At 35.4% G+C, this 15,528-nt stretch overlaps 1 protein-coding gene across 2 annotated transcripts; it reads left to right on the top strand.

The window, feature by feature from the left end:
• Positions 1 to 608: 608 nt before the first annotated feature.
• On the top strand, positions 609 to 14,908 carry LOC306882983 (fibroblast growth factor 18-like). Of its 2 annotated transcripts, none has more exons than XM_079438023.1 (5): positions 609 to 1,557; positions 1,749 to 1,785; positions 6,605 to 6,767; positions 12,102 to 12,208; positions 13,464 to 14,908. In XM_079438023.1, the coding sequence occupies exons 1-5, from the start codon at positions 1,526 to 1,528 to the stop codon at positions 13,740 to 13,742; spliced, it is 618 nt and encodes a 205-aa protein (XP_079294149.1). In that variant the 5' UTR covers positions 609 to 1,525; the 3' UTR covers positions 13,743 to 14,908. The 2 variants fall into 2 exon arrangements, with proteins under 2 accessions (XP_079294149.1, XP_079294148.1); XM_079438022.1 differs by having other exon boundaries at positions 902 to 1,557; positions 6,605 to 6,776; positions 13,464 to 14,897.
• Positions 14,909 to 15,528: the final 620 nt, after the last annotated feature.

Here is a 15,528-nt window from a genome sequence, read left to right as displayed (position 1 = left end):
CTACTAAATCTTATGGATGTAATTTACACCACTACCTCAAAAAAATAAATACAAATTTATTTTTTTTATTTTTTTGAATGAGAAAGCCATTTGGTTGTCATGTGATATGAAAATCATTACAGCCAGTGAGCCAAGGCCACTAAGAATGAATAAAAATGACTAAATATGTAAATATATAATGTGGAAATATAAATTTATATTTTATAATATAATATGTAATGTGTATATATAAGTTTACACAACTTTTAGTTTCACTAAATTAAAATAATTGTAATTGTAATCCCTCCCCAAACCCTCCCACACCATCGTGGACATAAAGATGATATTTTTAAGAACTGTGCATGTGTCTAATACCTGATTTTTGAAACATTTCTCCCTTTTATCATGTCTGACATCCTTATTTGTCTTTGATAAGTATTAATTTATGATTAATTATTTTAATGATTATATATTTAATAAATACTATTAAATTAATTATAAGAATATTTTTATTTAATAATTTATTTAAACTTAATGACCTTGGCTCATATCAGTATCAGTAGTAGTATAGTAGTATGCATTTAAACTTTTTTTAAAAAGTGAGTGTAACGCCTCTTTCTCTTTACCCCATCCGATGAGAATTTGGTTATCTCAACACCGCGTGTCTGGTTTTGCTCAACTGAAATGCACCTGTTTACTAGTTCGTATGTGAAATCCGCAAGGAATTCTCACAGATTCCCATCGAATCGACGAAAGATTTTGAGAAACTACGAGAAGCGCAAAGGAAACTGTGCTCAGACAGAGAAAAGGCGCATTCCACGCACCGATGGACTCTCTCAGATCACCCTATCAGGTGCAAAACCACTGACAGGTTTCCACCCACCACCAACCTAAAACCCCTCAGTGCGCTCCAGCCCTCCTCGGCACACATACAGACAGTCCCGTACCATCACCCAGCGCTCTTCCAGGATTTGCCACGGGTCTGTGCGCCTTTTATGTACAAACGACTCGGATAACAGTGAAGCAACAACTAAAGAACAGACTTCTAACCGTAACTCATCTATCTTGACTTGTTGGGAAAGTTTTCCCTCTCCAAACAATGGACACGGGAAGCTTGGAATGATCCACGTAAGGCGTGCGCTTTCAGGTGACTTTAGCAGGTACGAAATGAATTTATCTTTTCGTCTCGTATGCTGGATCAAGAGTAAGCACTAAAGGTCGCGGATTGTTCACCGAGGAGGAGACACCCCCGCTTCAGCCTTTCTTACCAATTCAATCTTTGCGCGCTTTGGCGAGAGAGCGCAGCGCGCCCGGACCGCGGAGAAGTGAGGACACCACTGGGAAGACACTGATTTGCGTTTATTCAGCTCTTTTTCAAACAAGAAACAGCCTCATGCTGCTTCCAGTGGCACATTTACACTTCCTTCATCTCTCTTTTCCTTGGGATTGCACCTCTCCTCCGGGATTTTGTGTGTGAGACAGTGGCGGGGCTCCGCGCGGCACTTACTGGAGCGGCAAACGTTGGAAACAGGTGTATTTGACCAAGATGTCTGGTCTGCCGTCAAGGTTCATCTACGTGTAAGGCATATTCTTAATAATCTATTTGATTCATGTTGAGTTCGTACATTCTTGCCAATAGAAGTCGCTCAAAGACAGGTTTAAAATGAACGGCTACATTTTTATCTGGTGTAATTGCTTGTGATTCACCCCTCCTTACTTCCCTTCTGTCTCCCCCTCTCATTTCTCTCTCTCTCTCTTTCTCTTTCCAGGTGTTTACATTTTCTGGTCCTCTACTTCCAGTTGCAGGTAAGTCTGGCTGTTTCACTGTCGTCATGAATCTGGATTAAGGCAGGGATTATGAGGATGTGCCGCCGGTGCGCAAACATAAAGCTTGTTTAATTTGTTGTCTTAAGGTTTTTGAAAACAGAGGCATGGGAAATCTACACCCCAGAGGCTGTAAAATTAAAAAGAGTCTTTGGTTTTGTTGGTGGTCTTGCCAGAGCAATTGAATTTCCTTTTCTCGAAAAGTCTGGGTTTTCCTTTTGTTCTTTTTTTTTGTGTGTTTGGCCATGAATCTAGTATTTCAAAAAGAGCCGTTCAGAATAGTTAGTAAACTCATGTTTTGACTGATTTCACACTGAATACTAAGTTAAGCGATTTGTGCATTTACCTTTTATGAACTCAATGACCTTTTAGTGGAGATGAAATGCATTGTGTGTGTGTGTGTGTGTGTGAGAGAGTGTAATATTTATTTCTTGGAGGATGAACATTGACCATAAAAATTCAAAGAAATTAAATTAATTGCATATTAAATACAATTAAGATTAGATTGAACAAAACCCCACAAAAAGGAAAAAACATATTTTCTACAGCAGTGTAGCCTATATATATATATATATATATATATATATATATATATATTAAACCATATACATTACGTTAAAAATATATATCTAAAGAATCTCTTTCTCTTTAAAAAAAAGTATATATATATATATATATATATATTAAATAATATTTTAAGTATATACATACAAATATATATACTTGTATAAGTGTATACAAGTATATACATAAATAGTGTACATTAACTATATGCATCCAAAATAATAAATCTTAAGAGGCTAAGAAGTGGCCAAATTATTATTTTTTGCTTTTGAAAGTTGTTAAGGTAGGACTTGCAATCTCAGACTCTCCCAAGACTTTGAATAAGGTGACTAATCCTTTGAATTCAACCGACAAAATATATAAGTAATTAGATATCTCCAGTTCCTTAAATCCGTCTTTACTGACAGATGTACATTCCTCACAAGGCGGGAACGGCTTAATGAGAGCCTTTTTTCTCCTGGCAAATGGGTCAAGGCATTGTGATTATAAAACTTGCATCAGAATGTCGTAATAGAAGGGGGCGATCACCACTCAAACCAGGAACAAAAGCGACCGCTTTGAAGAAAACGAGACCCATGTTGGTTATATAATTCTGTGCATTCAATTTTGTTCCAAAGCAGTTGGCACAAACAAGGCTTTAGTGTGGCAGTGATGACAGTAGTTCTTCTTTAGGTCATTGACAGACAGAGTCCAATATCCGTAGCCTTTGCTGTTGTTGTAGGTTCTCCTTGAGAAAACAAACAAAGTTGTTATTAAGGAGATGCAGTGAAAGACGGCGTGATAAGCACAGTTTAAGTGGTGGTGCACTGAAGCGTTGTTTCCTGAGATGCATCCTGCGCAGAGAGTGGTGTCTGCAGATAGGGCCTATCTGACATGCAAGAGTGCTCGGGACGGGGCCGGGCTTTTGAAGTCGCCATGAGATTCGTTTGCCTAGGTTGGCTTTGAAGGGAGTCGGGCGGCGTGATAAAAATGTTTGGCCGTGGCTCGTTCCCTGCATAGGCATGCCCTCTGCCTTCCCTCTCCTGTCCGTACGCAACTGTCTACAAAACACACCTCTGTGTCTGACTAGATGGCTAGATTTCAGAGTAAATCCTTCCGAGGAGAGGCTGTGTGTGGAGTTGTGTCTGTGTTTGCGTGCTTTTTGTGAGCTGAAATTGGCCACGAGCTTAGAATTAACCTTGATTCTGTGTTAAACTGAGTTGTTTTTGACGTTAGAGGGACCAACGTTCGATGACTCCTGTTTGGATGTAATCTATGTATTCGTCTAGGAAAATAAAATGTATAACAACGACTGAAATTCATACAGTTTATTTGTCTAGAAGATGTTGGGGTATCTAACTTGAACTAATATGTGTGTAGTTTTTTTCACAACTATGTTGTGAAATGTCCTTTGGTTTGTTGAACACTGGAGATCTTTAAAAGTTATTTTTAACTTTCAGGATTCAGGATGTAGTTTTACATCCAAACCACCTTTGACCTTTTCGCATAATTCTATATGACTGTTAATTCTATATGACGTTAAAAAAACGTTAACAAAGATGAATAAATAGTGTAATAAATGTATTGATCATTGTTTGTTTATGTTAATTAACACATTAACTAATGTTGACAAATGACACCTTATTGTAAAGTGTTACCAGATTTTTTTGTGTGTTTATTTTATTGTATTAATTAATTTTTTGTTTTGTTAAAGAAATTAATACTTTTATTCAGCAAGGATGCATTAAAGCAGTTAAGACATGTATAATGTTATAAATATTTGTATTTCAAATAAATGTTGTTCTTTTGAACATCAAAGGATCATGGGAAAAAAGTATGATGTTATGACGTTTTCCACAAAAAATTAAGCAGCCCAACTCTTTTCCACATTAACAACAATAAATAATTATGACACTGAAGATTGGAGTCATTTCTGCTGTAAATTATACTTTGCAGTACAGGAATAAATCACATTTGAAAATGTATTAATTTAAAAATAGAAAAGAATATTACTGTTTTTACTGTATTTTTCATAAAATAAATGAAATAAATAAATAAATAAATAAAATAAATGCAGCCCTGGTGAGCATCTCCAAATCTTACCGACTTAGTTTGTTGAATGGTGTTTTTATCTTCAGTCTCTTATTTAGCTTTTTTACTTTCTTGGGGGAAAATGGAATAATTCAATTTTTTTGAAGTGATTTTCATTTGTGCTTTAATAATTCCTAAATTAATGGGTTAATTTAGCCAGTTGTGTTGTGCTGATGTATTTCTTAGCAGTCTTGCATTCAGCATGAATCTCTATGGAAGTTTCTTTCTCAACTCCGTTGAAAAGATTTTCATTTTTTTAATCGTAAGCTGCGCTTTTCCCCTCATGCTCCCTAAATGTCATTAATTAGCCGAGGTTAAAATAACATGGAGTGGAAGCATGTAATGTGAGCGTAATTAACCACCTGAGAGAAGCCACATAAAAGCTCATTACAGGATAATTACCCCTCGTTTCAGCCCGTGAGAGTAGTCTTGGCTGGGATGGAGATTCCAGGGTTTTTAGAGGTATATGTTTTCCTCACATATGGAAGGATGACAGAAGAGGAAGAGGAGGAAAGATAGGAGGATATTGGATGAGAAGTGGATTGGTGATTTTCATATAAAGCCTCGGGTGATTGTGAATGTGAGTGACAGGAGATGCCATGGCAAGCTATATTGTATTTTATTATGTTAGTGCTTTGTGTGTTTGTGTGTGTGTACCAGTGCAGCAGTCTTCAGTTGTGTACATGTACTTCCCATACTTACAGGTGTGTATGTGTGATTTATGAGTGTGATTCTTACCTTAGGCAGATATTTGTTTGATGACAGAGTTGGATCTTTCAGGTGGATAATTGCTGGAGACTTGCTTGTGGAAATTGAAAACTTGACTTCTCGGTGTAGCTCCAGGCTCAGCTCAGTATTCAGATGTTTTATTTAGTGAGAGAGAGAGCGAGAGAGAGAGAGACGGGCACCAAAACATGCAGGAATTACAGTGATCTGAACTTTCATTTTTTTTTTTTTTATTGCTTGAAACTAAGTCAAGTCACCTTTATTTATATGGGGCTTTGTACAATACAGTTTGTTTCAAAGCAGTTTCGCAGGAGTTAATAACAGAATAAATTATGCAAACCTTTTCAAAATATAAATCAAATTCAATTTCTGCTGTAAAGTCAGTTTATTGTTGATTCAACATGATATTAAAATATGACCCTATTTACTTTGTACACAATGCACATTCCTGGTCATATTGTGACTGTTTCATGGTGTGTTATAATCTTTCATCTACATGTAAAATTGCTTTTCCTCTGAAACGACTACCACTGTTCTGGCATGTAATGGACACTTTCCAGTCAATTCCCAATTTATGAAATCCCATCCTCTTGTTTCACATAATGAAAGCAAAATCAGTTATTAATGCTGTTTGACGCACAGAGGATTTTCTTTTCCCCAAAAATGCTGGTTAATATTGTTGCATAGGACTAAAACTTACTGACTTTGCTCACACAGCATATTACAACTTTCCAAAAAAAAAAAAATATTTTTTTTACCTTTTTTGGGGGGTTTTCCGCACCTTTGTTAAACACTTGTGGTGTTCCCAGTCAAAAACGACTGGTCTACAAAAAATTGTTTATAAATTGATTATGCAACTGGATTTAACTTTTTATAAACCTTTTTTCTTTCAATTAGCACAGGTTTTGCATTTCTTTTTGTAAATGATTGAGCTTAACCCATGCATGTTTTTGAGTGAACATTAGCCAAATTATCCACAAATATTGCTTTTTTTTATTCAAAAACTGAAGTGGATAAGACCAGGGCTGCCTTTCCCAAAAGCATCGTAAACCTAAGTTGATCGTAGCTCCCTTGGTGACAATGGTTCTACGATCAACTTAGGCTTACGATGCTTTTAGGAAACGCAGCCCTGATCAATGAGGCTTACGACCAATCAGTTCCAAAAAGAAATACAAAACCTGTGCTAATTGAAAGAAAATGAGTTAACAAAAAGATCAAATCTAAGATCTGGTGATAACATAGCATACTCTTTATGCTATATAATCACCAAATCTTGGATTTAATAGCAGATGTAAAAGCAGTTTTTAAAAGGCCGGTCAATTTTGACCAGGAACACCAAATTAGGTTAAGGATTTTAAGCACAGCAGAAGTGTTAAAATGCATGCAGATGTAAAACTGAATCAAGAAATACATCAGCACATTTTGTTCTTGCTGGTTCTAGGAATCTCACCAGAGTTCCGCCGACTTCCGGTTCTACATCGAGAACCACACCAGAGACGACGTGAGTCGGAAGCAGGTGCGGATATATCAGCTCTACAGCCGAACCACTGGGAAACACGTGCAGATCCTGGGGAAGAAGATCAACGCCAATGGAGACGATGGGGGCAAGTACGGTACGGGAGTGTTCCTGTGCTCTGAATAAACCACGCAGAAGAACCTGTAACATTTGACTCAGTTTATAGTCTGCTTTCAAACTCATAAGGCAGAATGATTTAAAGAGATAGTTCAACCAAAAATTAAATTTCTGTTATCATTTACTCACGCTCTTGTCGTTCCAAACCTGTATGACTTTGTTTCTTTTAAACACAAATGGGGAAGTTATTAGGATTGCACTGGTTACTCTTTTCCATGCACTTGCAATGACTGAGGCTCTTAATAAAGACGCAAAAAACGTTTAATAGACGCAAAAAAAGGTTTAATAAATGTGGTATTTTAATAGTAGGGTATACAGCTAAGAACAATAAGCCATTATTCACTGAAAATAAAGTTAACTGCTGTGGCAACATCTTTGACTATGCACATCAAATTCTGTTTAAGGTCTATATTCAGGTTACAGCCATATTCTGAATATGATATTTACTGGATATGCATACATATGTTTACAATATTTAGGTTTATGTTGTTTACATGCTATATATATATATATGGGTGGGAATCAGAATTTGAGGAATCAGAATATTACTAAACTTAATCGGGCAATCCGATTGTGGCATGACTCCGTTATAATCAGAATATTGAATGATTCATATTGGAATATTATTGTGCATGTAAGTGTAGTCAACGAGTTGAATTTGAGAACCAAATCAGTTTGATGTATTGAACAAATCCTTGAGGGATCTAACTTAAAAAAACTATTTCAGACACTTCTACTTCACTCAATGAACTCTCAAGAACACATATCTTTAGTAAAAACATACATTTCAGTGTCTTTCTCAAACTGTCAAGTAAATTGGACCACTTTTATAAAACTTTTATAATACTTGTATGGTTCTTTTTTTGTCATTTCAGAGCTTGACAGCACTCATTCACTTTTATTATATTAAAAATAGTTGCAGGATGTTCATTAGAAATTCAACATTATATGAAAACGTCATACAGGTTCGGAATGACATGAGGGTGGATAAAGGATTGAAGTTTATTTTTGGAAGAACTATCCCTTTAACTCAGATATATTCTTGTGTTGCATGTTTTCAAGTCTTCCTAAATGGCTTTATTTGTTGCCATCTCTGATTGTGAGCCTGCTTTAATCAGTTTTCTGAGATATAGAATCATTAAAGCTGCCTCTTGCATTTTAATTGACTAAATATTTAGGTTAATTTAATTAATGCATTCCACTAACATAGTGTTTAGTACTCTCCATTAGCTCAATTTAACTCAGTTTACCATGTTTAAATACCTTATTTCCCCAAAGAATTCCATCTAGGCCTGCTAATATCATATCTAAGATGAACTTCTTCTCTTTAACATCCAACCTGAGCTGTTATTAATCAAAAAGTATCAAAGTATAAACAAAACAAAAACCACAGAACTGATGGGCAGCGTGCCCCAGCGGTACGAGTGTGAGAACAGAGACTCGCAGTGAAGATAAACACACTGAATGCTGCTCTTAACTTTGCTGACTGATACAAGCATGTTTATATTTCAGTCTTGTACTCGTTTGTGTCAGTCAGAGCTGTTCAGCATAAAGATTCCACAACAGACATGACTCCATAAAGCTCTAGGCCTGGATTCCTATACCTGCATAATCCTGTTACTTATGTAGTCTTATAATCCTTTGGATTTCTAGTGCTCCGTTTCTGTTTGTTTCTTATTGTATGGAGTTTTATTTTTATGTCTGTGCTTAACTGTAATGCGAGTGAGGAGAAATAATTTAATGTGAGTCGAAGTTTTTGTTCATTTTGTGTCACATTAGGAAGCAGGTTTAAAAACATTAAATTTTAAAGCCATAGTTCACCTAAAATGATAATTCTGTCATTATTTACTAACCTACATGTTGGTCCAAACTTGTATGACTTTATGTATATTATCCACTGAAAATCCTGATATCGACCTTGCACAATCATTCAGAGTTATTAATAGAACTATTTATGTCTGATTTGTGAATGAATCATAGTGGTGTTGAGCAACATTTGGGCGAGTAAATTATCATAGTTTATAGATTTGATTTTTGGGTTAATTTGGTCGCTATAGTTTGTGCTTATATTCATGTTTTGTGTATGTTAGATGGTGTTTTGATGATCGGGGTTGTGTTCATACATCTTATAATCTTTAAATATCTGTGCCATTAAACTGCATGATGTCAGAAGCTGATCTAAATGAGAATTGTTACCATAGAAGCAGACATATTATGCTTGTGTTTGCTATAGCGTCCCTTGTGGCAATGTTGAGAATGAAAAATGTGCTTGGGTCATACCAGAGTTTCCCAAACTGAATTTTGTGAGTTGACGAAAGGATAATGAATATTTTCCACACCGCTTATGCTCTGCAGGATCACGGGGGCTCAATTTTAAAATAAAAAGATATTACATAAAAATGTTGTTTGCCTGCATGTCTTTTGACCGTTTAACAATGTCTGAGTACCGTGAACTTGCCAATGTGTTGTTAAATTATTAAAATATGAATTTAAAATCTCAAGCGGTACTTCAGGTAAATATTTTGGATTAAAGCGGTTCGGCTGAAAGAAAAGTTTAGGAATCCCTTCGCTGTACTCAATAATTGCATTTGTACACAAAACATGACGGCATGTGGAATCGAGCTTGTTTGTTAGCATAGTTGTGCTTTGATCTTTAATGTTCAGTATTCAGGATTGTTTATGGAAATGTTGGTAATGTTCAGTAATTTTAGAGCAGGATTAGTTAAATTGTGTTCTAGTTCTAGTAGGATGTACTTGATTACTAGACATCTAGTAGGATGTGTGGATTTTTTGGCAATGCTGGGAGTGTTCTTTATTCAGTTGTCATTTATAGCAGTGTGAGCTATTGTTTGTTATTCAGCAAGTGTTTACAGCAGTGTTGCTGTTGTTTACTGCTCGAGTGTGTTGGTGTTTGTTAAGCAGTGCAGCATTGGCTGAGCTGATCCTCTATACCTGTGTTAGCATGAGAGGAGGCAGACCCCCACACCTGGCACCTGTGAGCTCCATGACACGCACACACACACACACACACACACACACACACACACACACACATATGCACACTGTGCTCCTCTGTCTCAGCTTTACCCTTGCGTTTCAGCTGTCCTGTCAACATTAATAAGTTCGAACATTCAAAAAACATAAGGAGAGCGGAGCATGTTTTAATCATCACTCAATTATGAGATTTATTAAAAGTCAGATTGAGTTAACATAATTTATGTCAAATGTGCATTTATAAAAAGGTGCATTCCATTGAAAACGTTTGAAGTCAGCAAGATTGTTTTTTCTTTTTAGAAATTATGACTTTTGTTCAGAAAAGACACATTAAATCAATCAAAAGTGATGGCAAAGACATTTATGTTACAAAAGACTTCTCTTTCAAATAAATGCTTTTCTATTGAACTTTCTATTCATCAAAGAATCCTGAAAAAAATTTATCACGGTTTCCACAAAATATTAAGTTGTTTTTAACATTGATAATAATATGAAATATTTCTAGATAATCAAATTAGCATATTAGAATGATTTCTAAAGGATAATGTGATCATGAAGACTAGAGATTTATATAGCAGTTTACTGTCTGTCTGTTTGAATGTAATCTCTCTCTCTCTCTCTCTCTCTCTCTCTCTCTCTCTCTCTAGTAAAACATTTAAATAGAGAGCAGTTATTTTAAATTGTAAAAATATACTTTACAATATTACTATCTTTACTATATTTTTAATCAAATAAAATCTTGTTGAGCATAAGAGAGAGAAAAAATCTTACTGTCAACCTTTTGATCTGTAGTGTATGTTCAAATTATTTTTAAAGTCAATGTGAATTGCTGTTTGCAACCTGATCTGTGGAGAGTGATATTCAGTGAGATCAAATGTTGGACAGACGTGATTTTATCCACCAGGAATAAAAAAAATGAATATCCAGTTTCACTTTGTAATGCGTCATGTTACAGAAATCACATCGACTTTAACACAGCTTAGTTTCTTCGAATAAAGCAAAAGCAATATAAAAACAACCCTGCGTCTCGTATTTGAACACACTGCTGGATCAGGTCTTGCACTTGTATAACTCATTTATCAGCAAACACTCGCCTTCTAGAAACATCTAAAAAATGTCTTCGGTTTCACCCCTATTTGGGATAATAAAACATTCACATTAGTGAAGGTCAGTGTGTCCGGTTGACATCTGTGCTTTAATATTAATAAGCTGCTCCAGTAAGAAATCAGCTGGCGTGAGAGATGCACAGATGGTGGGCTGACTGCTTTAAGTATTCGGTTTTTAGGTACAGAGTTCATTTAAATCCAGGAATATTTGCTGTGTTTTTAAGGCATATCTTTCAAAACGTCATGCACTTGTTAAAGGGGTCTGCACCGCTGAGGAGTGGGATCTTTCCCACCCTCATTTGATTTTAAGTGCCCTGCCGGGATTAGTCGTTCCTCTCATGTTGCCCCGGGCTGTTTTGGAAGGGGACAGTTTTGGTGTTGCTCTCTAAGCCTCTCTGCTTTGAGCACCTTTGAATAGCCCAGTGTGTTAAACAAATGGATCATCCTAACTTTTTGATTGAGTGAGCACGAACTAAAGGCAAGTGGAAACCCAATCCCTGGGGATCTGAACTGCTCCAAGGAGTTTGGCAGATTGCTTCCCCCCAAGAGAGGGACCCTTAACAAAGGTGGTTACAGAGAGAAAGAGAGAGAGAGTTGGGTGTTTTTTAGGGGTTGTGAGGGAGCTGTGTATGATCAAGTGTATTTCTCTCACAGTTTTTTTTTTTTTCTTTAAATAGTTCACATGCCAAATAAAAAAGTAAAGTATGTACATGAATACATGAAAGTAGTTTTTTTTTCTCATACAGCTACATAAAATAACAAATAGTAACTAGTAAAAAAGTGACTAATATTTGCATGGCAATTATTAAAAAAATAAAATAATGTTTAAAAAAAATATATAAATATGAATAATATAATATATATGTTTTTGATATTAAAACGTAAAGAGAATTTGTGTGAAATTGTCAGAAATAATGTAAATTACAAAAAAAAAAAAAAAAAAAATAATAAAAAAAAAAAAAATATATATATATATATATATATATATATATATATATATATATATATATATATATATATATATATATATATATATATATTTTTTTTTTTTTTTTTTAATGTTATGATATGTTATGGTGTTGTTAACAAATTAACGCCGATATAGTATTTTTAGGAGTTTATTTCTAACAAAATGTATTTAATTCTATGAGAATCATATTGTGTTCAAGAACTCCAAGTAAACTTTGTATTATTTTTTCCCGCAGCTTTACTTGTTGTGGAGACGGAGACATTCGGGAGTCACATTCGAATAAGAGGGAAAGAGAGTGGATACTACATCTGCATGAACAAGAACGGCAAAATTATTGGAAAGGTACGTTTACTATCATACATCGGAACTAAAAATATCAGATTCAAATATTATTTGATGTTTTCACTGTCTTGCAAACAGGTAGAAAAAACAGATTTGGGCCACATTAAACTACGATATGAATGTAATGAAATAGTTTTTGGTTCCTGTGTGTATGCTTTTGATTTACACATGAGCTTATTTAGAATTGCAGTTATGAATATAATTACTCGTGTATTGCATGTTTAGTGTATGTCAACTTGATGTATGAGTTTGTAGTTGGGCCCAAAACCACTACTACTGTAACCAACTCATGATGGTTATATGATGGAGTCACTCAACACATATTTTCATACCATCTATTCAAACAAAAATAAAATACTGAGGCTGGCTGTTTGAAGTTAAAATTGTCCTTTTTTCCAAGTCCTTGTAACTGCCATACCACAAACAAATCTTATTGGAAAGACCAACACCCCCTACATTTGCTATGAATAGGACATTACGTGCTTCACTGGCTTGTTTTGAACTGACCCAAAGTTGAAGGGCCCAATTATTGTCTTGTTGGCAAAAGATGGTCATTCTTTTAAAAACATTATGTTTTGCAAAACGAGTAGGCGTCTTGTCATACAATAATTTATAGTAGATGTGTAAACTGCATATCAGCTTTTAATCAAACTTTGAGATGCACATATTGTGAAATGATAATAAATAGGGTTTTAAAAAGAGGGCGTTTTCTAAATTTTCTTCACTCAATAGATTATCGAGACAGTTATTTATGGTTATTAATCACTCTCTAAAATAGTTGATTCTGATTGGTCAGTCATTCTGCAGTCATATATTTGTCCCAATATGTTATTCAAAATTTTATTTTATATCGTTTTATTTTATTTTATTTTTATTTTGTTTTATGAGTACTTGGCTAACAAGTGAGATAATATGGAATAATATGGAAGCCTGTCATTATTGTAAAATAAACTTCAACAGGGTCATAAAACACTATGCTGTTGGGTTTTGTTTTATTTTATTTCATGAGAAAATAAACTTGGATGTGTTGCTAACAGATTCTGCAATATATTGTATATAATATAGTATATTTATTTTTAAATCTGTGAGCAGTCATGAAGTTTGAGAAGACTATGTTTTATGTTAGGGTTTATATTTTGCAATATTGACTGACAGGCTGTACATAAAGTCCTAATGACCAATCAGACCATCATCTGAGGGGCTGTTCAACAAATGGACCATTTTTCTGACATGTCATCTTGTCTTTTCTCCTCAGCCCAATGGGAATAACCAAGAGTGCGTTTTCGTGGAGGAATATTTGGAGAACAACTACACAGCGCTGGTGTCGGCCAAGTACAAAGGCTGGTATTTGGGTTTCAACCGAAAGGGTCGACCCAAAAAAGGCTCCAAGACCACACAAACACAACAGGAAGTGCATTTCATGAAGCGCCACCCCAAAGGAAAAGTGGACCCTCTGGAGGAGTTCCGTTTCACGACGGTAACGAAACGGACACGAAGGGCGCGGCGTTTAAAACCCAACCCCAAAACGAACTGAGATGCTCCCTGTGCTCCTTACCTGACAAACACCTTAATCTAATCCGAAACAGGAGAAAGAAGAGGACACAAATAAACAATGGCTACGGAAAAGAGACAAGAAACTTAAGTTCAAAGATGTTTTATTTTTATAGACGTCAAGTTTCTCCCAGCTGTTGAATGTGGGTCTTTTTTAAACATAACTGGTGTCTGTTATTTTATTTATACTGGATTAACTAAGGATGACCTATAAGGAACTAACGTCTCCTGCTTCGACACGTTTAAACTTTGGAATAGCGATGAGAGCAAACTGCACCACCTGGGAAACATTTTATTTTCATTTGTGTTGCCCCAACAACAAGGATCCAATATTTTCCACTGGAATGGGCTGTCATGGAAACACAACAAGAGAGTGCTAACAGAGTCATGTGACCTTTGCAGGCCACCATAGGTATACGTGAAGCTTTGAGTGCAATATTTTGAAGAGCCTCTCTGTGGGATGCCTTTCTCGTCTGAACGGACAGCAGGCCTTCTCTTGGGCCGAATGCGCAGAACGCTTCGATATTTTTTGATTCAGCTTAGATCGATGTGCTTTGACTAGCCAGATATCAGCTTTAGCTGTGGTGATAGTGTGTGTGAGAACTAACAGACGCGGGACTGGAGTAAGGTTTGGGGAATCGCTCTAATACTCTACATTTGGATCATGTGTATGTGCTGATTATGCCGTCACCCTAAATGTAAGCTACCAAAATATGTAATGCAAAACCAGGTATGATGCATCGCTCTTAATGTCCCGGACACTCATCAAGTGTCGGATTTTGACTACTTCCAGGTAGTCAAGCCTGACAATCAGTCATGTTCTTTGTGTTCTAGAACGCTTTCTCTCGGTTCTAGAAGGTTTGAGACAGAGTAAATCCCTTCTGCAGATGCTGGACTCCAGCCACTGTTGGTGAGGTCGACTCTCCATATGGGTATAGCTGTAGTATACACTCGTCTATGTACTCATTGTCTGTCAGACGTTACTAACAATCATGCCACTCGTACGATTAAATAAATGTATGCAAAAAATAATAATTTTATTACTATTATAAAATATTTATTGCCTTTCTCTGTAAATATGACTTGATGAATTTATTTGACCTCTGTTAATAATAATAAAAAAGAGGACTATATATGGAAAATGAATATATGTTATGACTGTTTTGTGGCGTTCGTATATTTGGATGTATGACGACCAATATTACAGTGCTAGAAATTCAATGTTGCATTACATGCAACCTACATACCTTCTGCTGTAGACAGTTGCAGTGTGATTTCATAATCAAATGTATGGGTCGACTACAATACAATGTGTCATTGAAAACAACTAATTCACTTTCTGAGGTGTTTACAGTTTAGACGTAACTGTCAAGCTGTAATGCACTGAAAAAATGACTTTATTCCTCAATTTTGAAAGGTTTTAAGCATAAACACTTCTTTTTGATGCATTTTTCAGAAAACTGGACTTAATATCTTAAGTCATTGTGCTTTTTAAGTTAATGTATCTTGATTTAAGAATGTTGAGATATTTGTACTGGGAAAAAAAAGACAAAAACACCAAGTTGGAGAATCAATCATTCATTCATTCATTCATTGCAGTGCAGTGTGTTTTGCATTGTAAGCAATGGAAAACTATGGAGCAAATATGGGTGATTTATTCCCATATTTTTAAAAGGAATATGTCAGATGATATCATTTTTTTTTTCAAGAAAACATTTATAATATTTATTTTTTTGTTCAATTTTCAACCAGATGACATAATTAATCAA

The sequence above is a fragment of the Barbus barbus genome (assembly GCF_936440315.1).
Source record: "Barbus barbus genome assembly, chromosome: 17".
Lineage (NCBI taxonomy): Eukaryota > Metazoa > Chordata > Actinopteri > Cypriniformes > Cyprinidae > Barbus > Barbus barbus.
Note: the sequence above shows the minus strand (reverse complement) of the source record. Positions and strands in the feature narration are given on the sequence as shown.

Coding starts and splice junctions, on each gene's coding strand:
- LOC306882983 (XM_079438022.1), top strand. CDS start 1,526: ATGTCTGGTCTGCCGTCAAGGTTCATCTACGT. Junction 1,786..6,604: donor TCCTCTACTTCCAGTTGCAG/GTAAGTCTGGCT, acceptor TGCTGGTTCTAG/GAATCTCACCAGAGTTCCGC. Junction 12,209..13,463: donor ACGGCAAAATTATTGGAAAG/GTACGTTTACTA, acceptor TTTTCTCCTCAG/CCCAATGGGAATAACCAAGA.